The sequence below is a fragment of the Cervus elaphus genome, chromosome 12, assembly GCF_910594005.1.
Source record: "Cervus elaphus chromosome 12, mCerEla1.1, whole genome shotgun sequence".
Taxonomy (NCBI): domain Eukaryota; kingdom Metazoa; phylum Chordata; class Mammalia; order Artiodactyla; family Cervidae; genus Cervus; species Cervus elaphus.
The window spans coordinates 77,013,854-77,041,561 of NC_057826.1; the positions used below are offsets into that span (position 1 = coordinate 77,013,854).

The 27,708-nt window shown below is 39.7% G+C and overlaps 2 gene segments (V, D, J or C); both read left to right on the forward strand.

Moving 5' to 3' along the window:
* The window catches only part of LOC122704631, a 284,386-nt gene that overhangs the window by 221,337 nt on the left and 35,341 nt on the right, over positions 1–27,708 (forward strand).
* On the forward strand, positions 22,711–23,434 carry LOC122705807. The segment is given in 2 exon segments: positions 22,711–22,858; positions 23,070–23,434. Coding segments are annotated over 2 exon segments (417 nt in total).

The window sequence follows — 27,708 nt, forward strand, 5'->3', positions numbered from 1 at the left end:
CAGACAGGAAGTGATTACGGTTGCACAGGCATAGGGTTAGAGAGAAGATACTCATTCTAAGAAAACAGTTCTCTAGGTTCAGAGGCCATATTCAGAGCTATCATTCATTAAAAAAAATCCTTATCCCTAAAAATTTAGGTTTAAATTATTTATTTATTAAAAATGTAAAATTAGGTACTGAGGACAGAAATTAGCCACATAAAATCCTTGCCATGCAGTGATTCATATGAGCTAGAAGAATTGACTAAGGAAATTCAGAAATGTCTGAATTATAAATCAGTAAAAATATGTGTGAATTGTTGGATTTTCATTTCAATTTATTCATGTTTCACCAAAAGTTTTCACTTTTGTCTCAGGTTCAAAGGATTTGTTAACAAAATAAGCCACTTGTTATATACAAATAAATAATATAGATGTTTATTGGAGAATTATCTAGTTTACTTTTAATATATTAGCATTAAACACACTAACATTAAAAGAAAATAGAAAGAGTAGATGATACATCAACAAATTGGGTTTTGACCAACATCCAGACTTGAGAGTTTCCAGCACTGGGAAGTCCCAGGTCACAGCACTTCTGGAGTCCCAGTTATGAAAAGAGTCCTTTCCATGGGTAAGACTTCAAAGATCACAGTTCAGGGCTCTCATTTACAATCGCAGGGCAGTTGCAAACTGATATCATCATCAATCTGTGACCCAGTTGCAGCTCTGGTTTCATGTTAATGATGTTCGTTTAGTCATGTAAAACTTGGAATGTTGCTCAGGCTGGGGGATCCCTCTAGGAGCTCAACAATCTCAAGATTCCTTCCCCATTTTATCCATTGTGCTAGAAGTCTTGCACTCACAGCAGGCAGTTACTCACAGTTAGGGCACTGTCCAGGAAGTTTAGAAGCAAGGTCAGAGGCCTGTTCTGCTTTGTCTCTGAAGCCTAAACAAGACTGGTTATTTAATTTTCCTAGCAAATCATTAAATATTAATTGACTATATGTTATGTTACAGGCATTGTTTTGTCATGAAATCTCTGTGTGATTTTCCTTCTTTTGAATATCATGTTGTTTTTCACCATTTAATAAATTCATTCATTTTAGTTTTGTTAGCTGAGTTAATAGTACCTTTATTTACATTCTAAGGTGCCTACTTTGTGCTAATACTCATTGCTTCTTATTAACACCTCTATCATTGAATGGCTCAATTTCCATAATGTAAGTTTTTCCTGCCTCTCTTCAGTCTTATCCACAAAAAGATCAATAATTAGTGGCTCTTAGAAGGACATTTTGCAAAGTACTGTATGAATTATGTTCTGTCTCTGGTCTTGCCTTACACTGCACGCTCTTCCAAAAGCATTTTTGCCATCATGTGGCTGATTTTGCACCCTTCTAGGCTCTCTCATTCAATCATTGTTACACAATCCCAAATATTCCTTCTCTGCAACTTCTTCCTTCTAACTTGAATCCCATTTTTGTCAGTGTTTTAAAAGTTGAATGGTAATGGGTGGTTGCTAAGTGATCTTGTATAGTAGCTGCTTCTTATTTTTGTATTTGGAAAGCAATTGTGTAGAGTAGAAATCTTAAAAGGAATGTCTTACATTCTTTACAATAAGTGAGGCTGGAAAAACTGGACAGCTAAATGTAAAAGAATGAAATCAGAACACTCTCTAACATCATACACAAAAATAGACTCAAAATGGTTTAAAGGCCTAAATGTAAGACTGGATACTATAAAACTGTTAGAGGATAACATAGGCAGAACACTCTTTGACATAAATCACACTAGAATCTTTCCTTGGTCTACCTCCTAGAGTAATGAAAATAAAAATAAAAAGAAACAAATGGAACCTAACTAAACTTAAAAGCTTTTGCATAGCAAAGGAAATCATAAACAAAACAGAAAGAAAATTCACAGAGAGAGAAAATATTCACAACCGAATTGACAAGGGATTAGTCTCCAAAATATACAAACAGCTCATGCAGATCCATATTAAAAAAAAACCAAAACAATTCAAATAAAAATGAGGGGACGATCCAATAGACACTTCTCCAAAGAACATGTACAGGGGACCAAGAGGCATATGAAAAGATGCTCAACACCACTAATTACTAGACAAATGCAAATCAAAACTACAACGAGATGTCACTTCACACTGATCTTTGGGCTTCCCTGGTGGCTCAATTGGTACAAAATCTTGGGCTTCCCTGGTGGCTCAGCTGGCAAAAAATCTGCTTGCAATGTGGGAAACCTGGGTTTGATTCCTGGATTGGGAAGATCCCCTGGAGAAGTGAAAGGCTACCCACTCCAGTACTCTGGCCTGGAAAATTCCATGGACTGTATAGTCCATGGGATCACAACATGTCGGACATGACTGAGTGACTTTCACTTTCACTCACACTGATCAGAATGGCCATCATCAAAGAATCTACAAGCAATAAATGCTGGAGAAGTTGTGGAGAAAAGAAGAAAAGGGAACACTCCTACACTGTTGGTGGAAATGTAAATTGGTATAGCCACTATGGAGAACAGTATGGAAGCTCCTTAAAAAACTAAAAAGAGTGCTACCATATGACCCAGCGATTCCACTCCTGGGCATAAATCTGGAGAAAACCATAATTTGAAAAAATACATGCACCCTAATGTTCACTGCAGCACTATTTACAATACCAAGGACATGGAAGCAACCTATATGTCTATGGAAAGAATGGATAAAGAAGGTGTGGTACATGTATACTATGCAATATTACTCAGCCATAAAAACAATGAGGTAATGCCATTTGCAGCAACATGGATGGACCTGGAGATTGTCACACTGACTGAAGTCAAACAAAGACAAATATCATATATTACTTATATGTGGAATTTTAAAAAATGGTACAAATGAACCTAATTCCAAAACAGAAGTAGAGCCACAGATATAGGAAACAAATTTATGGTTACCAAGGGGGAAGTAGGGGAGGGATAAATTAGGAGGCTGCGATTGTCATATACACACTACTACATATATAATATAGACAGATAACTAATAAGAAACCTACTGAAGGGCACAGGGAACTCTGCTTAATACTTTGTAAGGACCTACATGGGAATATAATTCTAAACAGACTGGGTGTGCTGTGTGTGCACAACTGATTCACTTTGCTGTACAGCGGAAAATGACACAGTAAATCAACTGTACTCCAGTAAAAGTTAATTTAAAAAAGTCTTAAATTTGTTTAACTCAAAAAATCATACCATCCTAACAGATATTTTTTTTTTCCGTATTAATAAGTTTAAGTGTATAACACAGTGATCATTTCAGTGGTCATGTATGGATGTGAGAGTTGGACTGTGAAGAAAGCTGAGCACCAAAGAATTGATGCTTTTGAACTGTGGTGCTGGAGAAGACTCTTGAGAGTCCCTTGGACTGCAAGGAGGTCCAACCAGTCCATCCTAAAGGAGATCAGTCCTGGCTGTTCATTGGAAGGACTGATGCTAAAGCTGAAACTCCAATACTTTGGCCACCTCACGCGAAGAGTTGACTCATTGGAAAAGACCCTGATGCTGGGAGGGATTGGGGGCAGGAGGAGAAGGGGACGACAGAGGATGAGATGGCTTGATGGTGTCACTGACTCGATGGACATGAGTTTGAGTAAACTCTGGGAGTTGGTGATGGACAGGGAGGCTTGGCGTGCTGCAATTCATGGGGTCGCAAAGAGTCGGATACGACTGAGTGACTGAACTGAACTGAACTGAATATAGTGATATTAAATATATTTACATTATCATTAAACAGAAACATTATTCATCTCTAGAACTCTTTTCATGTTGAAAAACTGAAAATTTGTACTCATTAAAGAGTAGCTCCCCATTCCCCTGTTCCTCTAGCTCCTGACCACTACTCTTCTACTCTCTCTGAGTTTGACTACTTTAGACATCCTGTAGAAGTGGAATCATGCACCACAGGTCATTTTGTGTCTTATTTCATTTATCATGATGTACTCAAGTTTCATCTATGTTGTCACATGTTTTAGAATTTCTTTCCTTTTTAAGATTGAATAATATTCTAGGGTAAGTATAGATCACATTTCATCTATCCATTCATTTGGTGATATTTGGGTTGCTTCCACCTTTTGACAGAAACATAGATATATAAATATCTCAGTGTTTTGGGCACATACCAAAATTTCAATTTTTTGACATAATTAGAAGTGGAATTCTTGAATCATATGACACTTCTGTTTTTAAATTTTTGAGAAATGTTTATCTTAGTTAATTTGAACAGCCATCCTCTAGACTACTTTATCACAAGCCAGTTTCAAGGACTAGAGAAAGCGAGTGATCAGGAGCTGTGAAGGAAGTTTTGGTACTCTGGGGGTTCACGTAAACCTAGAAGAATTTGTCATCTTTGTCATAGTGCACTGCTCCTCAGGTGCCTAACAATTGATCTGAAAGGAGTGGCCAAGCCAGTACCTGGTGGTCAGCCCCTGAACTGCAGCTTGGATGTTCTTTCCAATGTGTTGCTGTCCTCTTTTGGTGAAAGGGTCAAATCTGTGATGATTTAGTCACTTTTTATTGCTCAATGTGCAGAAATAAAGAAGAAAGCGGTTAACAGACTGTATTGTGTGCGTGTGTGCTCTGCTGCTTCAGTCACATTCAGCCCCCTGTGACCCCGTGGACTGTAGCCTGCCAGGCTCCTCTGTCCAGGGGATTATCCTGGCAAGAATACTGCAGTGGGTTGCCATTTCCTCCTCCAGGGGATCTTCCCAACTCGGGGATCCAACCTGCAGCTTCTGCATTGCAGGTGGGTTCTTTACCTCTGAGCCACCAGAGAAGCCCCTGAAAATGATCAATAGTATAAAAAACAGGGAATCAGGTTTGCTATCAATGAGATTTCTATTCAAAATTATTAGCTTGGCCACAAACTTTCTAGACACTTGTGAGCCTTGTTTTATTATATAAAATGGGAGAGTGATATATTCTTTGATATTTTATTGTGGCAAGTTATCAATAGTGTAGTTACAGGGGCTGACAAGTAGCAGTTGATAATTAATGAGAATAACCTCAATAGATGCAGAAAAAGCATTTGAGATAATTCAGCATCCATTCCTGTTCAAAAACTTCCAGAAAATTAGGACCTAAGGAATTTCCTCAACTTAATAAAAAGCCTCTACAAAAACTACATCAAACATCATACTTGATGGTGAAAGAATGAATGCTTCCCCCCTAATTTCAGCACTAGGGGAAGAATTTTTGCTCTCACTGTTTGTATTTAGTGTTTTACTAGGGATTCTAGCCAGTGTAAAAAGGCAAGAGAAAGAAGCAAAAAAACACAATTTGAAAAGGAAGACATGAACCTGTCTTTAGTCACAGACAGCATAGTTATCTTAGTATAAAATCCAAGGGAATCTATAAAAAACCACTAGAAAAATAAGAAAGTTAAAGTCAAATAAACACCTACCATATGCTCCAGGGATTCCACTTCCAGATATTCACCCAAGAGAAAAATGAAAGCACATGTCTACTAAAAATGTGACACAAAAAAGCTCAAAGCAACTTTGTTTGTAGCAGCCTCCAACTAGAACTAACAGAAATGTTTGCTAATAGGTGACTAGATTAACAAATTGTTTTATATCTATGTAACGGAAGACATTTCATCAATACAAAGGAATGAACCATTGATACTTACAACCATGAAAGAATCTTAATTATGCTGAGAGAAAGAAAATAGACCAAAGAGTACACATGATTCCATTTATATCATATAAAATATGCAAACTAGTTCATGATGGAAGTGCTGCATGAAAATTGGAGTGGGGGGGAGAGGATTGAGAGAAGATTATAAAGAGATGTGAGGAAACTCTTTTGGGTGATGCACTGTTCATTATCTTGCTTGGAATAATAGCTTCACAAATGTGTACACATGTCAAATCTTATTGTTTATTTAAAATAAGTGCAGTATAGTTTTGTGAATGTTGTGTATTTATAAAACAATTAAAAATCCAAGTTTAGCAAATGTATTTCTTCAATGTTGCATGAGTCTTCTAATGTGACCCCAACTCCAAATATTTCTCCTCTGTGTTTCCATTGTCCTATATAGTTTTTTAAAGGTGTGGATAGTAGCTTTCTGTGTCCATGTGTTATACATTTATTTTCAACCCAGCATCCTCCAAACTTATTTTTCGCCTTCTGTTTAATGTGTCAAATTTTTTCAGAATTCCTTCCTAGCATAGTTTTGAGGCCATTTTTGACAACGGAGTTGGAAAATAAAGGAGAAAGGAAGGAATATGTGAACCCAAAAGAGAATCTGAGCCTGATTTTATTACTTAAATCTAGATCAGGGAAATTATCTGTATGTTTGCTTTGGACTGATGAAGCTGCTTGATACAAATCTGTGGAGAGTGAACTCCAGGAATCAGGCTGAGCTAAACTTCCATCTTTGAGTCTAGCATGGGGCTTCCCCTGTGGCTTAGTGGTAAAGAATCTTCCTGCGATGCAGGAGATTCAGGAGTTGTGGGTTCGATTGCTGGGTCAGGAAGGTCCCTTGGAGGAGGGCATGACAACCCTTGCCTGGGGAACGCCATGGACAGAGAAGCCGGGCAGGCTGCAGTCCATAGAATTGCAAAGAATTGGACATGACTGAAGCGGCTGAGCACCCATGCACGTTTGTCTAGGGATGCACGGTTACAGGGTTTTACAAGAGGTGCGCTCCACTCCAGAACTTCATCCTTGAGGATGTTTTGTTTATTTTATTTTTTCAAAGATGAATATTCATAAAAAGTAAGCTAAAGAAGTGCTTGTTTTTGCTGTTGCTTCTGCTGCTAAGTCTCTTCAGCCGTGTCCGACTCTGTGCGACCCCATAGACAGCAGCCCACCAGGCTCCCCCATCCCTGGGATTCTCCAGGCAAGAACACTGGAGTGGGTTGCCATTTACTTCATAGCAAAAGACCAGTTTAAAAAATGGCGTTTCTGCCTGATCATTGATGACCATCTTGCTTTAGGACACTGATTACAAAAGAAATCTTATAAACCAGTATTGAACTAGCTGCAACAAAACCATCTGGGAGTTTTAAAAGTTATGAATTTCTGGGAATTCCCTGGTTGTCCAGCAGCTGGGAGTCTGTTCTTTCACTGCCAAGGGCCCTGGTTCCATCCCTGGGTGGGGAACTAAGATTCTACAAGCTGTGCAGTGGGGTCAAGGAAAAAATTACACTTCTTGGTCTCAATCCTGAAAAGTACAATTCATGAAGTTATAGTTGGAATTCCTGAATCTGTCATTTAAGATCAGTCACACATTGATTCTATTATTTGCTGTTGTATACATATCAGCTATGTTTTTAATAATTTGAAAAGCTGGGAAAGAACAGAGTCCTAACTCATGCTCCAGGCTTTTGACAGAAATCCACATTTTTAGGGTTCCCAACCCAATGGAGGAAAACTATTTGATTAAAGTTTGGCAACAAAATGTGGCAGATGGGTGTTGAGAGAATCAATCCTGAAGCTAGATTTTCATTAAGAGTATGGGGTTCATCTTGGCTGATTCAGATAGATTAGCCATCTTATCTTGAAATCAGGGAAATAGTAGAATAAGATATTGATGTCAGATCATTCTATAAGGATTTGATAAATTCAGTTATGATAATTCTTTTGTTTTCATATTTTAATGGTTTTGAAATTCAAGGTTATTTGACTATTGATAGGATAGTGTGAAGTTTCCCCCCTGAAAATACTTATTAAAAAGTTAGCATTTCTTACAAATGGTATTATTTTAGGAATGATAAAATACTATATTTCAAGTAGTAGTGATTCCTCAATCAAAGACCCTTTATTCATTATTTATGTTTGGTATAGCAAATACTTAGTGAGCATGTAATAACTGTAAGTCACTGTTCTATAAATTGGGGTATAATGCTGAGAAATAGAGATTCATTCAATACTGACTTGACTTCTTATTACTTTCTCTGTCATCAGCCACAAAACCCTTTTCTGACAGTCAGTGGATTATAGGTTGGCCCACACGGATGCATGTGACTATAAAGCACTATGTTAAAGTGCTTAAGAAAATTGATTATCTTCTTAACTACAGAAATACCTGGGATGCTCTGTTAAAGAACTTCCATGTCAGGTAGTATCCTAAAAACAAAACAGACCTGACAGGTGTTGACAGCTGTTGATCAGATTTCCAAGCCTCACCTGAAGACTGACATGTGCCTTATGGATACTGTCAAGGATAACATTTTTCTGATTTGCAGCAGAGACCAGGATACATGCATCATTTTTCTGTCCCTGTCCACCAGAGGGTGCAGCTTCCTAACACAGACACATTTTCTGCGTGGAACTAAATTTCACTGTGACTTCAACATTTCTTCATCTTCAGAGTCAAGAACGTTATTCAGGAGATACTCTAGAGATGAACTCTTCTTCAGGCTTAGTGACCATAATACTCTTCCTGCTGGGTAAGCAAAATGCTTCTAAAAATGTGGATTCTTTCTTCTGTTATGTCAACAAAACCTTTAATCATAATTTTATCCCAGAGCTTTATGCCTGAGATCACACAGAACTCTTTTATTTTTCCCCAGGACAAACACGTGAAGACTCAATGACCCAGTTAGGCGGCCAAGTGACTCTTCCAGAAAAGGCTGCTCTGACCATCAGTTGCACTTACTCAGCCACCGGGTACCCGACTCTTTTTTGATATGTTCACTATTTAAGAGAAGGTCCACAGCTCCTCCTGAAAGCCACGAAGGACAAGGAGAAGGAAATCAGCAAAGAGTTTGAAGCCACATACCACAGAAAATCAACATCCTTCCACTTGAAGAAAGCCTCAGTCCAAGAGTCAGACGCGGTTGTGTACTACTGTGCTCTGAGAGACACAGAGAAGGGAACTGCAGGGGGAGCTGACGCTCACTCTGAGCAGCAGCGGGGCTTGGATGTGGAGCGCCTGACTGATCCACTCTGGGGCACAGTCTGTGGTGTTCTGACTCTGTCTCTGGCTGATACAAAAGTCATACAAATGAGTAGGGCATGAGAACAAGAAGTGAAGATTCCCCATACCCAACTCTCATTAGTGAATTTGGCAAAAGAGTATGACACCAATAGTTCCTTGTCCAGGATTAAAGTAACTTCAGGGTAAAGTCACATAAATAGTGATACTTGGGGGCCATTCAAAAAACGAACAAGAAGCATTGGGATGCTGCTGTACCCTTGTGGAAAAATTTAGAGACCAGAAACATCAATTACATTTGAATAATTAGGGTGGATTGAAGCGTTGTGTGTGTTTGTGTGTTCCGAGGTCATTCAGAGAGTGAAGGTTGAAAATAGGAAGACTAAAAATATATAAGCAGAGACCACCTATGTTCTCTACCAGTGCCTGTATAATAAGCAGTGATCACTTTCCGAACCCAGCAGAAAATTGGAAGTTAGCCATTGATGAATTGAGCAATGGCACATGTAAGTAAGAAAGCCAAAATAATTAAAAATTTAAAATATAATAATTAAGTATTCATTTTAGGGAAATAAAATATTATTGAAGATAGTAACATACCCATAGTCTTTATGATTCAACTAAATTTTCTCCTAGATAAGTTTTACCACCAATAGTCACGATTAGGCAGAATACTTATTTTCCTAAACTTTGTGTATTACTGAGGTTTTGGACTTTTGCTTATCAGCTAGGCTTTAAATTTTTTTTAAATTATTTAAAGTTTATGAATGAGGCAGAACTTAATTTCATTTAAAAGTCATTTATATGTTTTCGTGTAAATTTTCTATTCACGTGTCTTACCCTTCCCTACTGGGTTATAGGGCTTCCCAGCTGGTTAGGTGGGAAGGAGATGAGGGCTCAGTCTCTGAGTCCAGAAGAGGCCCTGGAGACGGACATGGCGGCCACTCCAACATTCCTGCCTGGGAAACCCCTGGACAGAGGAGCCCGGTGGGCTGCAGTCCACGGGGTGCCTGAGAGTCGGATGTGACTTAGCAACTAAAACAGCGCCTGTGTTAGAGTCATTTAAATATAGATTTGAAAGAACATTGTCTGTTAAGAAATTTGTCGTAAAACTGTCATATATATGTCTTTAAAAAAGTTTAATACAATCTTTTTGACTTTGTTCATGTTTGCTATGCAGAATTTTAAAAATAGTATGTAGTAAATTTTTGAAAAATTTCTTTTATGGATTCTGAGCTATATATTTCTTTTTTTTTTTTTTTTTTTTTAAACTCATTCCTATCAACTTTATTAGGGCATATTTTGCATGATAAAATGCAACCATTTTAAAGCATACAGTTTAATGACTTTTGATAACTATAAACAATCATATAACTACCAGCAAAATCAGACTTAGGACATTTCCAAATCCAACCCCTGCAAAATAGCTCATGTCCCTTTACAGTGTATTCATGAAACACTCCCTATCACCTGCCCCTGATGCCAGATTTTCTCTTACTGTAGTTTGGTTCTGTCATTTCTAGAATATCATGGGACTGAAACCAATAATAATGTTCTTCTTTGTGTCTAGCTTCTCTGGCTCAGCATGGTGCTTTAAGATTCATTCATTCTGTTCTGTGTATCAGTATTTCAGTACTCAATAGAATTCCAACACATGGCTATAATACAAATGTTTTACCCATTCACTTTTGGATGGACATTTAGATTATTACCAGTTTGGGGCTATTGTGAATGAAACTGCTATGAACATTTGATTGCAAGATTTTGTGTGGACAATTTTCATTTATCTTAGGTAAATATCTAGGGATTGATAGGTTATATAATACACGTATATCTACTTTTGTAAGAAACTACCAAATTGTTTTCCAAAAGGATAGAAATTTTACATTCCTACCAGCAATATAAAAGAGTTCCTCTTGTTCCTACAGCCTATTAACACTTTCTTTTTCAGATTTTTAAATTTTATCTAATTGAGAAGGTGGGAAGTGACATTGCTTGTTTTTTTTTTTTTTTATGTTTTTTAATAGAGTTTTTTAATTTTTTTTTTTATTTTTTTTTTAATTTTTTTATTAGTTGAAGGCTAATTACTTCACAACATTTCAGTGGGTTTTGTCATACATTGATATGAATCAGCCATAGATTTACACTTATTCCCCATCCCGATCCCACCTCCCATCTCCCTCTCCACCCGATTCCTCTGGGTCTTCCCAGTGCACCAGGCCCAAGCACTTGTCTCATGCACCCCACCTGGGCTGGTGATCTGTTTCACCATAGATAGTATACATGCTGTTCTTTTGAAACATCCCACCCTCACCTTCTCCCACAGAGTTCAAAAGTCTGTTCTGTATTTCTGTGTCTCTTTTTCGGTTTTGCATATAGGGTTATCGTTACCATCTTTCTAAATTCCATATATATGTGTTAGTATGCTGTAATGTTCTTTATCTTTCTGGCTTACTTCACTCTGTATAATGGGCTCCAGTTTCATCCATCTCATTAGGACTGGTTCAAATGAATTCTTTTTGACGGCTGAGTAAAATTCCATGGTGTATATGTACCACAGCTTCCTTATCCATTCATCTGCTGATGGGCATCTAGGTTGCTTCCATGTCCTGGCTATTATAAACAGTGCTGCGATGAACATTGGGGTGCATGTGTCTCTTTCAGATCTGGTTTCCTCAGTGTGTATGCCCAGAAGTGGGATTGCTGGGTCATATGGCAGTTCTATTTCCAGTTTTTTAAGGAATCTCCACACTGTTTTCCATAGTGGCTGTACTAGTTTGCATTCCCACCAACAGTGTAAGAGGGTTCCCTTTTCTCCACACCCTCTCCAGCATTTATTGCTTGTAGACTTTTGGATAGCAGCCATCCTGACTGGTGTGTAATGGTACCTCATTGTGGTTTTGATTTGCATTTCTCTAATAATGAGTGATGTTGAGCATCTTTTCATTTCTTTGTTAGCCATCTGTATGTCTTCTTTGGAGAAATGTCTGTTTAGTTCTCTGGCCCATTTTTTGATTGGGTCATTTATTTTTCTGGAATTGAGCTGCAGGAGTTGCTTGTATATTTTTGAGATTAATCCTTTGTCTGTTTCTTCATTTGCTATTATTTTCTCCCAATCTGACGGCTGTCTTTTCACCTTACTTATAGTTTCTTTTGTAGTGCAAAAGCTTTTAAGTTTCATTAGATCCCATTTGTTTAGTTTTGCTTTTATTTCCAATATTCTGGGAGGTGGGTCATAGAGGATCTTGCTGTGATTTATGTCAGAGAGTGTTTTGCCTATGTTCTCCTCTAGGAGTTTTATAGTTTCTGGTCTTATATTTAGATCTTTAATCCATTTTGAGTTTATTTTTGTGTATGGTGTTAGAAAGTGTTCTAGTTTCATTCTTTTGCAAGTGGTTGACCAGTTTTCCCAGCACCACTTGTTAAAGAGGTTGTCTTTTTTCCATTGTATATTCTTGCCTCCTTTGTCAAAGATAAGGTGTCCATAGGTTCGTGGATTTATCTCTGGGCTTTCTATTCTGTTCCATTGATCTATATTTCTGTCTTTGTGCCAGTACCATACTGTCTTGATGACTGTGGCTTTGTAGTAGAGTCTGAAGTCAGGCAGGTTGATTCCTCCAGTTCCATTCTTCTTTCTCAAGATTACTTTGGCTATTCGAGGTTTTTTGTATTTCCATACAAATTGTGAAATTCTTTGGTCTAGTTCTGTGAAAAATACAGTTGGTAGCTTGATAGGGATTGCATTGAATCTATAGATTGCTTTGGGTAGAATAGCCATTTTGACAATATTGATTCTTCCAATCCATGAACACGGTATGTTTCTCCATCTGTTTGTGTCCTCTTTGATTTCTTTCATCAGTGTTTTATAGTTTTCTATGTATAGGTCTTTTGTTTCTTTAGGTAGATATACTCCTAAGTATTTTATTCTTTTTGTTGCAATGGTGAATGGTATTGTTTCCTTAATTTCTCTTTCTGTTTTTTCATTGTTAGTATAAAGGAATGCAAGGGATTTCTGTGTGTTAATTTTATATCCTGCAACTTTACTATATTCGTTGATTAGTTCTAGTAATTTTCTGGTAGAGTCTTTAGGGTTTTCTATATAGAGGATCATGTCATCTGCAAACAGTGAGAGTTTCACTTCTTCTTTTCCTATCTGGATTCCTTTTACTTCTTTTTCTGCTCTAATAGCTGTGGCCAAAACTTCCAACACTATGTTGAACAGTAGTGGTGAGAGTGGGCACCCTTGTCTTGTTCCTGATTTCAGGGGAAATGCTTTCAATTTTTCTCCATTGAGGGTGATGCTTGCTGTGGGTTTGTCATATATAGCTTTTATTATGTTGAGGTATGTTCCTTCTATTCCTGCTTTTTGGAGAGTTTTAATCATAAATGAGTGTTGAATTTTGTCAAAGGCTTTCTCTGCATCTATTGAGATAATCATATGGTTTTTATCTTTCAATTTGTTAATGTGGTGTATTACATTGATTGATTTGCGGATATTGAAGAATCCTTGCATTCCTGGGATAAAGCCCACTTGGTCGTGGTGTATGATTTTTTTAATATGTTGTTGGATTCTGTTTGCTAGAATTTTGTTAAGGATTTTTGCATCTATGTTCATCAGTGATATTGGCCTGTAGTTTTCTTTTTTGGTGGCATCTTTGTCAGGTTTTGGAATTAGGGTGATGGTGGCCTCATAGAATGAGTTTGGAAGTTTACCTTCTTCTGCAATTTTCTGGAAGAGTTTGAGTAAGGTAGGTGTTAGCTCTTCTCTAAATTTTTGGTAGAATTCAGCTGTGAAGCCATCTGGTCCTCGGCTTTTGTTTGCTGGAAGATTTTTGATTACAGTTTCGATTTCCTTGCCTGTGATGGGTCTGTTAAGATCTTCTATTTCTTCCTGGTTCAGTTTTGGAAAGTTATACTTTTCTAAGAATTTGTCCATTTCATCCAAGTTGTCCATTTTATTGGCATAGAGCTGCTGGTAGTAGTCTCTGATGATCCTTTGTATTTCAGTGTTGTCTGTTGTGATCTCTCCATTTTCATTTCTAATTTTGTTAATTTGGTTCTTCTCTCTTTGTTTCTTAATGAGTCTTGCTAATGGTTTGTCAATTTTGTTTATTTTTTCAAAAAACCAGCTTTTAGCTTTGTTGATTTTTGCTATGGTCTCTTTAGTTTCTATTGCATTTATTTCTGCCTTCTGCTAACCCTGGGATTCTTCATTTCTTCCTTCTCTAATTGCTTTAGGTGTAGAGTTAGGTTATTTATTTGGCTTTTTTCTTGTTTCTTGATGTAAGCCTGTAATGCTATGAACCTTCCCCTTAGCACTGCTTTTACAGTGTCCCATAGGTTTTGGGTTGTTGTGTTTTCATTTTCATTCATTTCTATACATATTTTGATTTCTTTTTTGATTTCTTCTATGATTTGTTGGTCATTCAGAAGCGTGTTATTTAGCCTCCATATGTTTGAAGTTTTAACAATTTTTTTCCTGTAATTGAGATCTAATCTTACTGCACTGTGGTCAGAAAAGATGACTGGAATGATTTCAATTTTTTTGAATTTTCCAAGACCAGATTTATGGCCCAGGATGTGATCTATTCTGGAGAAGGTTCCGTGTGCACTTGAGGAAAAGGTGAAGTTGATTGTTTTGGGGTGAAATGTCCTATAGATATCAATTAGGTCTAGCTGGTCCATTGTGTCGTTTAAAGTTTGTGTTTCCTTGTTAATTTTCTGTTTAGTTGATCTATCCATAGTTGTGAGTGGGGTATTAAAGTCTCCCACTATTATTGTGTTACTATTAATTTCCTCTTTCATACTCGTTAATGTTTGCCGTACATATTGCGGTGCTCCTATGTTGGGTGCATATATATTTATAATTGTTATATCTTCTTCTTGGATTGATCCTTTGATCATTATGTAGTGTCCTTCTTTGTCTCTTTTCACAGCTTTTATTTGAAAGTCTACTTTATCTGATATGAGTATTGCGACTCCTGCTTTCTTTTGGTCTCCATTTGCATGAAATATTTTTTTCCAGCCCTTCACTTTTAGTCTGTATGTGTCTCTTGTTTTGAGGTGGGTCTCTTGTAGACAGCATATATGGGGGTCTTGTTTTTGTATCCATTCAGCCAATCTTTGTCTTTTGATTGGGGCATTCAACCCATTTACATTTAAGGTAATTATTGATAGGTGTGGTCCCGTTGCCATTTACTTTGTTGTTTTGGGTTCACGTTTATACAACCTTTCTGCATTTCCTGTCTAGAGAAGATCCTTTAGCATTTGTTGAAGAGCTGGTTTGGTGGTGCTGAATTCTCTCAGCTTTTGCTTATCTGTAAAGCTTTTGAGTTCTCCTTCATATCTGAATGAGATCCTTGCTGGATACAGTAATCTAGGTTGTAGGTTATTCTCTTTCATTACTTTCAGGACGTCCTGCCATTCCCTTCTGGCCTGGAGGGTTTCTATTGATAGGTCAGCTGTTATCCTTATGGGAATCCCTTTGTGTGTTATTTGTTGTTTTTCCCTTGCTGCTTTTAATATTTGTTCTTTGTGTTTGATCTTTGTTAGTTTGATTAATATGTGTCTTGGGGTGTTTCGCCTTGGGTTTATCCTGTTTGGGACTCTCTGGGTTTCTTGGACTTGAGTGGCTATTTCCTTCCCCATTTTAGGGAAGTTTTCAGCTATTATCTCCTCGAGTATTTTCTCATGGCCTTTCTTTTTGTCTTCTTCTTCTGGAACTCCTATGATTAGAATGTTGGGGCGTTTCACAGTGTCCCAGAGGTCCCTGAGGTTGTCCGCATTTCTTTTGATCCTTTTTTCTTTTTTCCTCTCTGCTTCATTTATTTCCACCATTTTATCTTCTACCTCACTTATCCTATCTTCTGCCTCTGTTATTCTACTCTTGGTTCCCTCCAAAGTGTTTTTGATCTCATTCATTGCATTGTTCATTTTTAATTGACTCTTTTTTATTTCTTCTAGGTCTTTATTAAACAATTCTTGTATCTTTTCAATCTTTGTCTCCAGGCTATTTATCTGTAACTCCATTTTGTTTTCAAGATTTTGGATCATTTTATTCTCATTATTCTAAATTCTTTTTCAGGTAGATTCCCTATCTCCTCCTCTTTTGTTTGACTTGGTGGGCATTTTTCATGTTCCTTTACCTGTTGGGTATTTCTTTGCCTTTTCATCTTGTTTAGATTGCTGTGTCTGGAGTGGACTTTCTGTATTCTGGAGGTCTGTGGTTCCTTTTTATTGTGGAGGATTTACCCAGTGGGTGGGGTTAGACGATTGGCTTGTCAAGGTTTCCCGGTTAGGGAAGCTTGCGTCAGTGTACTGGTGCGTGGAACTTGATTTCTTCTTTTTGGAGAGCAATGGAGTGCCCAGTAATGAGTTTTGAGATGGGTCTATGTGTTAGGTGTCACCTTGGGCAGCCTGTATGTTGACATTCGGGGCTATGTTCCTGTGTTGCTGGAGAATTTGCGTGGTATGTCTTGCTCTAAAACTTACTGGCTCTTGGGTGGTGGTTGGTTTCAGTGTAGGTATGGAGGCTTTTGGACGGTCACTTATTGCTTAAAGTTCCATGTAGTCAGGAGTTTTCTGGTGTTCTCAGGTTTTGGGCTTAAGTTTCCTGCCTCTGGATTTCAGTTTTATTCTTCCTGTAGTCTCAGGACTTCTCCAACTATACAGCACTGATAATAAAACTTCTAGGTTAATGGCGAAAAGATTCTCCCCTGTTAGGGACACCCAGAGAGGTTCACAGAGTTACATGAACAGGAGAAAAGGGAGGAGGGAGATAGAGATGAGCAGGAGGAGAAAAAGGGGGACTCAAGAGGAGAGAGACAGATCTACACAGCTGTCTGTTCCCAGAGTGTTCTCCGTATCTGAGACACCTACAAGGATTCACAGAATTGGATTGGGAAGAGAAGGGGAAAGGAGGAAATAGAGGTGTTCTGAGGTAGAAAACAGAGAGTCAAGATTGGGAGAGAATAATCTTCGGTTTAAAGATAGGGCTTCTCTTTTTTTTTTGGTAAGGTTATAGTGTAGTGAAAATGAAAATGAAGAGTAGTAGAGGAGTTCTAGAGGACTTTAAAAAGAAATAAGAGAAAAAGAAAAATAGAAAATAAAAGAGAAAACGGAAAGGAAAAAAAAAGAAGGAAAAAGAAAAAAAAAGAAAGAAAGAAAAAAATTTTTTTTTTTTCCCCTAATTAAAAAAATCGTAAAAATCTATGAAAATGAAAGTTAAGGAGTAATGGGGGAGTAATAGGGAATTTTAAAGGAAAATAAAAGAGAAAAAATAAAAAAGAAAAAATATAAAAAGAAAAAAAAATGTTTTGTTTTTTTTTTTCCTTACTTAGAAAAAAAAAAGTAAAAATATATCTAGGAGTTTCTCTGGAGCTGTTGCGGTCAGTGTGGGTTCGGCTCAGTTTCAGATAGCTCCTCGTTCCAGCTTATACTTCTCGATATCTACAGGGCCCTTCCGGTGAAGTCGGTGTTTTCTACAGGGATTTTAATCTGTTGCACCAGTCCCTTCTGAAGCGGGTCCCTTTGTTTATTTGGCTTCTGTTTGCCGGTCTCTTCAGAGCCTCATTTCCGCCCTGACACAGGCGGGCGGAGGTGGACTCTTATTCAGTTAGCTAGTTCCGTTGCGCTGCTGGGAGGGGCTGACGCTGCGGGGATGGGCTGGCGCTGCGGGGCGGGGCTGACGCTGCGGGGAGGGGCTGGCCCTGCGGGGGCGGGCTGGCGCTGCTTTCTCCGTCTGCGCTGCTCAGGCTCCCGGCTGTTCTATATGGAGCGCGCCCCGCGCTGCGCTAGGTTCCAGCCCTCGGGTGTTACACAAAAGCGCGGAAGGAAAAGCTGCGCCTGCTCTCTGTGCCTTCCCCGTCAGAGCGGTCCAGGCAGCCAGGGGCTTGATGGGCGCACTATCCCCAGGTGTGGCGCACTCACTCCCTTCCGCGGACCCAGTCTCAGTTTCCGCTGGCGCCAGTCGGGTGCGCGCGCCTTCCGCCCTCTGCGTCCCCAGCCCCAGTCCCCGCCCGCGCCGGTCGGGTGCCTGCGCCCTGTGTCTCGCCGCGACCTTCCCCTCCCCCCTGCCTCCTGCCTCCGGCGGGGCTGGGCCGGTCCGCAGCCTGCGACCTCTTCTTGGGACTTTCTCCGTCCCTTTGTTCTGCGAACGGCCGGCAGTGTGTTCCGGCCGGTTAATTTTCTCTCTTTTGGTCTCCCACAGTTCAAGTTGGCACCTCACAGAAGCTCCCTCCAATTGTCCTCAGGGCACTCAGGCCCGGACCCTAGCCCAAGCAAGGCCGCCTAAGACTCCCTTCCCGGGACGGGTCTCCGTCCTTAGCTCTTTTGTCTCACTTTTTATCTTTTATATTTTGTCCTACCTCCTTTCGAAGACAATGGTCTGCTTTTCTGGGCGCCTGATGACCTCAGCTAGCGATCAGAAGTTGTTTTGTGAGGTTTGCTCTGCATTCAGTTATTCTTTTGATGAATTTGTAGGAGAGAAAGTGGTCTCCCCGTCCTACTCCTCCGCCATCTTGGCTCCTCCACCTGAGCTATATATTTCATGCTTCATAATATGTAGCACCTTAACTGGTAAAATTTTATCTCATATTTTCTTTAATTTCTCTCAGATTAGTTTTGTCTTTGATCTTAAATGGCTCATTTTTCTTCTGATTTTTAAATGTTATATTTGTCTTTTTTCCTATCTCTTTCATTTTTCCTTATTAAAATTTTCAACCTAGGCATTCTTTTCTGTTCAATATTTATATTTCAATATTCACAATGCTTTTTGCCAGTTGCTTACTGGATACATAAGGAATACATGTCCAGTCAACTTCAAGCCAGTGCTAGAAATATAGAGAAAAAAATGTGACTGGGAGAGATGCCATTGGAGAAGTAAAGAGAGATAAATCCACTCCATTGCATCAAAAGATGTGTATGAAGTGTCATCTCAGGCAATGGAAACTATCTACCTGTGTTCCCAGCTCTGTCAGTTGGGGACCCAGGCAAAGTCGCTAAAAACATGTTCACAATTAGTCCACACAAGGCTGGGAGGTGGACAATCAACACTGGAGAACAAGAACAATCTTGTGTCATCTGTCTTCTTGAAGAAGAGGATTTAAATAATGAGGACTGGGATTTAGAGTCACATCTACTTGAAATGATTTGAAATCTGCAGCTGCCTCAGTGTTTTGAACTCTGTCATTGCTTTGTAGGACATTTTTGAACTTTTTTTTCTGTTGCCACATTGATTTTTGATGAAGTTTGTAAAAATTTACTTTAGTAACTATCCTTGCTTCTGTTGAGGGTGTAGTTGAAAATTGATGACTGTATTTCAAACATCTTGCCACTAGTTTAAGCAGAACAGGTATGGGCAGCTCTGTGGTCTAAGGTTCTTCTCTTCTCTCTCTTCTTCCTCTCCTGCTCCCTTCGCCTCTCTCCTCTCTTGTCTTCTCTCAGCTCTTCTGCTCTTGATTTTCCTGGACTGATTCTGTTTTCAGCCTTCTCTGAATTAAGCATTTCTACTCAACCATTTCTTTGAGCCATCAATGTTTAAAAATAATTTTATTGTGAAATATAGCAAATGTTCACAAAAGTATGTAAAACCCACAATATATATTATTTAGGTACATACAAATTTGAGACTATGGTTTTTTGCTTGTGAAATTTCTTTATGAATTTTAAAAGTTCTCTGTATTAGGGTTCCCCATAGAAACAGAATCAATAGGATTAATTCAATGTGCATGTGTCTTCATCTCTAATAATCCTATTCTGAAGGCCTAGTTTGTTATACAAGGGCATAATATGTTAGCTTTTTAAGGTAAGTGTTTATGTGATATATCTTTTGCCATTCTTTTGCTTTCAAAATCTTTGGGCATTATATTTCAAGTTTGGAATAAATCTTCAGATATCCACATTCTCAAGTGTTGGTTGGCTTTCTATTTCACTGAGAAAATAGAAGCAATAAGAAAATTTTCACAAGCTCCTACACTTAGCACTTTTTAAGGTAATTCACAGATTTCCATTTCTTTCAGTTGGTTACTGGAAATTTATTTCCTGCCTTTGATTGTATCATGTTTTCTTGATTCTTTATGCATCTTGTACATTTGCTTTGTTGTGTGAGCTTTTGAAGCAGCAGGTACCTCTCCCAGTATTTGTGGTCTGGTCTTAACTAGAAGAGACCTTCCTCAGTCAGCAGTGCTAAATATGAGGCAAGATAGAGACCAGTCCCTTTGGGAGTGTACTCCTGAGTAAATTTGGACAAGGACCCGTTGGTTTCCAGTCCTTTCCTTTGAAGGAAACACCTCAGTTCTATCCTTCCTCCACCCTGCAGATCAGTACTAGCTGTAATACCACACCATTCTTTCTCCCTTTGCTGCTAGCTGTTCCAGTGACCAAGCCCTGCCAGTCATTCCGTGCTAAGTATGACCTGAAGCAAGTAGAAACTGGCTCCGTGGAGGGTGCTTTGCATTATCTGGCATAAGGCCCCCTTCACTCTGTGTGGGGTTAAAACCAGTTCTGCACTGATTCCCAGTCTTGCAGGGCAGTGCTAGTTGGAGAACCACACTCTCCCTTTCCTTGTTCCTTACTGTCCCAAGGGACCAGGCTCTGCTCCATCCTGAATAGGGGGAGAGAGAAACCACTCCTACTCTGAAATGCTAGGAGTAAGGCCAGCTCTTTCTCCTCCCACCATTTGCTCTCTTTTCCCCTTTGGTGGAAGAACCTCAGTTCTGCTCTCCCAAGTTCACAGAGCAGGACTGGCAGCAAAAGAGACGTCCTGCATTTTCCTTTGTTGCTCACTGTCCCAAGGGATTGCTCTCTGCCTGTCATACTGGGCGGGAGGTGAGATAGAAAACCAGCCACAGAGGGTGCCCTGAGAGGACTGAAGGTCGGGTGCAAGCTCCACTATCACTCCTCTCCCCCACGGGGGACATGATGGGCACAGGCTATCTTCTTGGTACTGAGCTGAACCCATCTGAGGGACTGATGCGGATGAAGTGAAGTTGCTCTTCTCCCCCCTGTAAATGTGACTGCTCTCAGCTTGTTCTTCCGGGAGCGCGTTTACTTTTAGCTGGTTCTGCCTTGTCCTTCAAGGCATATTGTCATTAATACCGTTGTTGCATCCATGTCTGTGCAGGAGAGGGATATATGGCTTCCTCCTTTGCCATCATGCTGAGAGCCACATCACGTCTTTTACATCTTTTTTTTTTTTTCTTTTCATTTATTTTTATTAGTTGGAGGCTAATTACTTCACAACATTGCAGTGGGTTTTGTCATACATTGACATGAATCAGCCATGGAGTTACATGTATTCCCCATCCCGATCCCCCTCCCACCTCCCTCTCCACCCGATTCTTCTGGTTCTTCCCAGTGCACCAGGCCCGAGCACTTGTCTCATGCATCCCACCTGGGCTGGTGATCTGTTTCACTATAGATAATATACATGCTGTTCTCTCGAAACATCCCACCCTCACCTTCTCCCACAGAGTTCAAAATTCTGTTCTGTACATCTGTGTCTCTTTTTCTGTTTTGCATATAGGGTTATCATTACCATCTTTTTAAATTCCATATATATGCGTTAGCATACTGTATTGGTCTTTATCTTTCTGGCTTACTTCACTCTGTATAATGGGCTCCAGTTTCATCCATCTCATTAGAACTGATTCAAATGAATTCTTTTTAATGCTGAGTAATATTCCATTGTGTATATGTACCACAGCTTACTTATCCATTCGTCTGCTGATGGGCATTTGGTTGCTTCCATGTCCTGGCAATTATAAACAGTGCTGCGATGAACATTGGGGTACACATGTCTGTTTCAGTTCTGGTTTCCTCAGTGTGTATGCCCAGCAGTGGGATTGCTGGTTCATATGGCAGTTCTATTTCCAGTTTTTAAAAGGAATCTCCACACTGTTCTCCATAGTGGCTGTACTAGTTCGCATTCCCACCAACAGTGTAAGAGGATTTCCTTTTCTCCACACCCTCTCCAGCATTTATTGCTTGTAGACTTTTGGATAGCAGACATTCTGATTGGCGTGTAATGGTGCCTCATTGTGGTTTTGATTTGCATTTCTCCGATAATGAGTAATGTTGAACATCTTTCCCTGTGTTTGTTATCCCATTGTGTCTTAAGAGGATTCTTTTGAGTTAGATTAGATTTCTTTAAAAATAGAGGTGGGGAAATAAGATAGGAAGTGTCTGGCCTGATATGAAGAACTACACAGATCCCCTGAATCATGAGAGCCTCACCCAGACTTCTATCATTAGAATACCTTTTTGTCAGTGTGAGAGAGTGGCCATTTGATAAAATTGCTTCTAATCAGACAAGTGTTGCCATTTGATGTAAAACACACATGTACACATCAATCTATCCCCACACACATTGACTTGGACCATACGCTTCTCAAATTTTTAATTTAACTAAAGTGGCAAATTTTTATTTTCATCAGTTCCCATAGTAAGGATCTATGTTTCGAATATTTCCTTGAGCAGGGTCTTGAGTCCACAAGATGGCAGTGTCTTCTCAGGGACCCTACTCATGTATTCCTTCCTATGTGTGTGTGTGTGTGAGAGAGAGAGAGAGAGAGGGAAAGAGAGAGGGAGAGAGCAAGAGCGAGAGAGAGAGCAAGAGAGAGAGAGAGTGAGAGAGAGACAGAGAGAGAGAGAGAGAGCAAGAGACTGAGAGAGAGAGTGAGAGCGAGAGAGGGAGGGAGAAAGTGGGAGGAGAGAGGGGGAGCTCAGTGGTGTGTTGCATGCATAGTGAAAAAAGTCTCTTTTTTCTTTGGTAGAACAGGCTCTTTTTATGATTTCTAGAGCAGAAGAATTGAAATGTCTGAGCTCGACTTTTTTTTTTTTTTTTTTTTTTTTTAGGGCTTAAAATTTGAATCCTCAATGAACCAGAGGAGGCAAGAATGATGAAATCCTCAAGAGTTTTATTAGTGATCCTGTGGCTTCAGTTAATCTGTAAGTTTGGGGCATTTCTATGGGACCATAAAATATAGTATTTGGAGTCATTGTCCCTTCTAGACTCATGGAGAAACATGAACACTATTTCCCTTAAATAAGGGATGCTAGAGGTGGGAGGTCTGTGAAAAGATAACTTGAATTCTGGAGAGGAAGCATCCACTACCTAACCAATCTTCTTTGACTGACCATTCACTGTCTCTCTGCACAGCGGTGAGCAGCCCACAGAACACAGTGGAGCAGAGTCCTGCATCTCTGCCTGTCCAGGAGGGAGCCGTCGCCTCTCTCAGCTGCACTTACTCTGACAGTGCTTCTACGTACTTCGCATGGTACAGACAGTACCCTGGGAAAGGCCCTGAGTTTCTGCTGTATGTATATGCTGACAAAGACAAAGAGGAAGGAAAATTTACAGTGCAGGCCAACAAAGCCAACAAGCATGTCTCCCTGCTTATCAGAGACTCCGAGCCCAGCGACTCAGCCACCTACCTCTGTGCAGCGAGCACACAGTGCTCCCCAGGCACCTGCAGCCTGTGCCCAAACCTGCTGGGGCCCCAACAGCGCCTCTTGGAGAGCTGAGGCTGCAGGGCGCAGACATCCTGTTATCTCTCTAGATGTAAATGAGGTTAAGAGTAGAGTAACTAAAGGAGATCAGTCCTGAGTGTTCACTGGAAGGACTGATGCTGAAGCTGAAACTCCAATACTTTGGCCACCTCATGTGAAGAGTTGACTCATTGGAAAACACCCTGATGCTGGGAGGGATTGGGGGCAGGAAGAGAAGGGGACAACAGAAAATGAGATGGCTGGATGGCATCACCAACTTGATGGGCATGAGTTTGAGTAAACTCTAGGAGTTGGTGATGGACAGGGAGGCCTGGTGTGCTGCGATTCATTGGGTCGCAAAGAGTCGGACACGACTGAGTGGCTGAACTGAACTGAACTGAACTGAACAGTGAAGAAGGTTTGATTGATTAGGGAAGTATTTTCATAATTCTGAAACAGTTGATTCTGAAGGGAAATTAAAGACACAGTTTGGTCTGAATGACTGAAATTTTTTCAATATTCTCATTGTACTCTAGTTTTGTACCATAACTTTACTCACTGGAATTGGTATTATGATGCGTTTATATATGACAGCAATATTATAATATGATAACTGAGATACTCCCTCATAGTTCCTGGTACATTTGATCTTTCCCCATGTAGTTATTCAAGGTGTTTGATATGCATTGCTTTAGAAAATAATGGAAAAACATAAATGCAGAAGTCTTTTTTTTAAGTTTTTTTTTAATGTGGACCATTTTTAAAGCCTTTATTGAATTTGTTACAATATTGTTTCTACTTTATGTTTTTTGCTTTTTGGCTGTGAAGCATGTGGAATCTTAGTCCCCAGACCAGGGATTGGAAGGCACACAAGTGGAATGAGAATTGGAAAGTCCCCCTGCATTTGAAGCCCAGGTCTTAACCACTGGACCTCCAGGGAAGTCCCAGAAAGGAGTCTTAAGCAACTATTTTGAAAATGTTGTAAGTCATGAATTATTTTAGTTATAGATCTGCCACCTCATCTTCACCTTCAACTGCAACCGCATTGATGGATTAGATAAGGATACATTTGATGGATAGATGGAAGGACTAGCATCAAAAGGTGAGAACTGGTTGAAACAAAAAGCCTAGACAGTTGCAGGAATTCAGATCAGAGGTTTATGTTACCATTTTTTAGTAAAGGCTGAGTAGAACTCAAAGTTCCAGGTGTGAGCCTTGTGGGAGAGTGCATTGATTCCTATGTATTTGAGTGTAGCTGGGGATGGTAGAGAGAATAAACTACAGCCATAGAATGTCCCATTCCCACAGCAGGGTGTAGGGGTATAGATTTCCTGAGAAGGATCTCTGAGTAACCAATGTTATGGTGATTAAAGACCTACATGGATCAGTTGTCAAAGACCATATGGTATTGAGGATGCTTTAGAAAATGTTGGTGAGGGGAGCTGGGAATACCAACAAGAATTTGAATATCCACCCTCACCTGACTCACCGGTGCTGTGGAATTGTCCTATAACTTATGCCAAAGTCTGGGAAAAATGTTTGTGATCTGATGGAAATCAATTGATGCTTTTGAACTGTGGTGTTGAAGACTCTTGAGAGTTCCTTGGACTCCAAAGAGATTAAACCAGTCAATGCTAAAGGAAATTAACCCTGAATATTCATTGGAAGGACTGATGCTGAAGCTTCAACACTTTGGTCACCTGATGCAAAGAGTTGACTCATTGGAAGACCCTGATGCTGGGAAAGATTGAAGGCAGGGGAGAAAGGGATGGCAGAAGACGACATGGTCAGATGACATCACCGCTCAATAGACAAGAGTTTGTGCAAGATCCAGGAGATGGTGAAGGACAGGGAAGCCTGGTATGCTACAGTCCATGGGGTTGCAAAGAGCCAGACATGACTGAGTGACTGAACAACAACAAATAGATCCAGGGAAAAAATTAGAAGTCACAGTCGTCACAAAGCTGGAGTCGTGGTCTGTTAGACATGACATTGTTTAGTCCAAAGAGCAGGAAAAGCTGGGAATGACTAGTTAAGATTTTTACTCAGTTTTGTTCACATAGTCACTGACTAAAAGGATTTAAAAGTATAAAAGGCTACAATCCAGGAGGTTACACAGAATCAGACACAACTGAAGCAACTTAGCATGCAAAGAAGGATGTAATCGAATTGGAATTTGCTTCAAATTCTCAGTCTGGAAACTTATGACTCAGAAATATTTCCAAATCATGGAAAAAGCACTTGAAAGGCAGTGAGAAAGAGCGTGAAATGTATTGAGCTCAAGATACTCGAATTCTCTTTCCACTTGTGTGTCTTCTGGTGCCACTGGAAAGAACCTGGTTTGTGGTGCTGGTCTGATTATCTTTTGTTGCTAATGAGTGACTTGATTTCAGGCTATACTCATATATATTTCAGGATATGTTTATGGTTAAGTGAGGTAGCATATTGTCTTAGGTTGACTTCCTTAACAAAGCCAAAGTTGGGATTTCTGACACTCATCTTATTTTGAGAAAAGCAAGTGGGGAGGGGAAGAGGGTAAAAATGAATGTGGCTGAGCTGAACTCTTGATCCAGCCTGACTTCATGGGGGTCTCTGGAGCATGAAATGCCCCACAGAATTGGTCCCTCCCACCTTAAGTCAAGGGGGTCATACAGCTGATCTTAGAATAAGGCACTCATTGGAGCATAGGTATACTCTACTGGAGAAAGGTGATGCTAATTGGTGTAGATCAGTTTTCTGGGAAAGAGGGCAGCTATGACCCAAGCATAGCCAATGCTTGCAGCAGCTGCGAATTGGGTCCACTGGCCTGGAAAAGGGGGTTTAGGTTGAGCACCAGCAGTGTCTACTACTAGCATGGAACTCTCTTGTCATGTGGGTGCATTCAATAAATGGTAGACTTGAAAATTATTGTATTTAAAAAGCTAATTTCTTTCTCTATTTCTTGAAAGTGAAAGTGAGTCACTCAGTCATGTCCAACTCTTTGTGACCTCATGGACTATACAACCCATGGAGTTCTCCAGGCCAGAATCTTCCAGTTAATTGGGAAAAGTGAAAAGTCAAAGTGTTAGCTGCTCAGTTGTGTCCAACTCTTTGCCACCCCATGAACTGTAGCCTGCCAGGCTCCTCTGCTCATGGAATTCTCCAGGTCAGAGTACTGCAGTGAGTAGCCATTCCCTTCTCCAGGAGATCTTCCCAAGGTCTCCTAAATTGCAGGGATTGAACCCAGGTCTCCCAAATTGCAGGTGGATTCTTTACCATCTGAGCCACCAGGAAGCCCTTTCTATTTCTTACCAATCTGGAAAAATTAAAATAATGTACAGTAAAGAACTTAAAAGAGAAAAATATAAAAATATAAAGAATTATTATTTAAAGCTAAGACTCCAGATTTTTTGAGAGTAGTGACCAAGGAACCATTATATTATTCTCTTAGATCTTTTGGTCATTCTCTAAATATGCATTTCCATATGAAACCATAAAGCATGACATTCTGCCACCACTTTGGTTCTAGGTATAATGACTCTCTATTCACAGTTGATGACTTGGTGCTTCAAGATATAGAAAGAGATACCATCTGTACTTATTAATGACTAGTGTTAATTTATTCTTGCTTTATATTTAAGAATGAAGAACTGGGTAGTGGAATGGACTTCTTATATGATCGTGTCCCTGTTCTCCACAAAGTTTCTTCCTGAATGGGATTCTTGGCCAATATTCTGGCCATGTGGACTTACTGTGTTACTTGGAAGGCTTCTTTTTAGGATGAATGAGCAGGGAACTGGTTATTAACTTGTTTCTTCCTCTCCTTTCCACCTAATATCAGTTTGAAGGTGGCTTAGCTCTGTTAAGTGCTCATAGGAAAAAATAACATTCCAGGTGCTTTATTTCAACTTTAGTGAACATCAGGTGCCCACATACAGGCTAGCCTACTATGCTTCTCACATACAAGTCCTGTAGCAGGGAGACTAGTATAACTATTCCACATATTGACCTTCAACTGGTCCCCACATGCTGTCCCCCCTGCCCTCCATCACACTTATCCTTTCCCAGTCCAGAATCTCTATAGGTTCCTAGGGAGTAAGTTTCCTTCACTTGCGTGTCCAATAAAATCTTCTCATAGTTCATTCTGGGCTGTGCTTTCTCCCTCTGTTTCACCCATCAGAATGCTTGCATCTACTTTTTGTCTTATGGGAACTGTTCATATCTTTCATCTTTTTATTATTTTCACATTATGGATTTGGTATCATCCTATTTATACTTGTAAATTTCATCCCAGTGGGAAGTTTGGTGAGAAAGGAGGAGAGTACATGTGT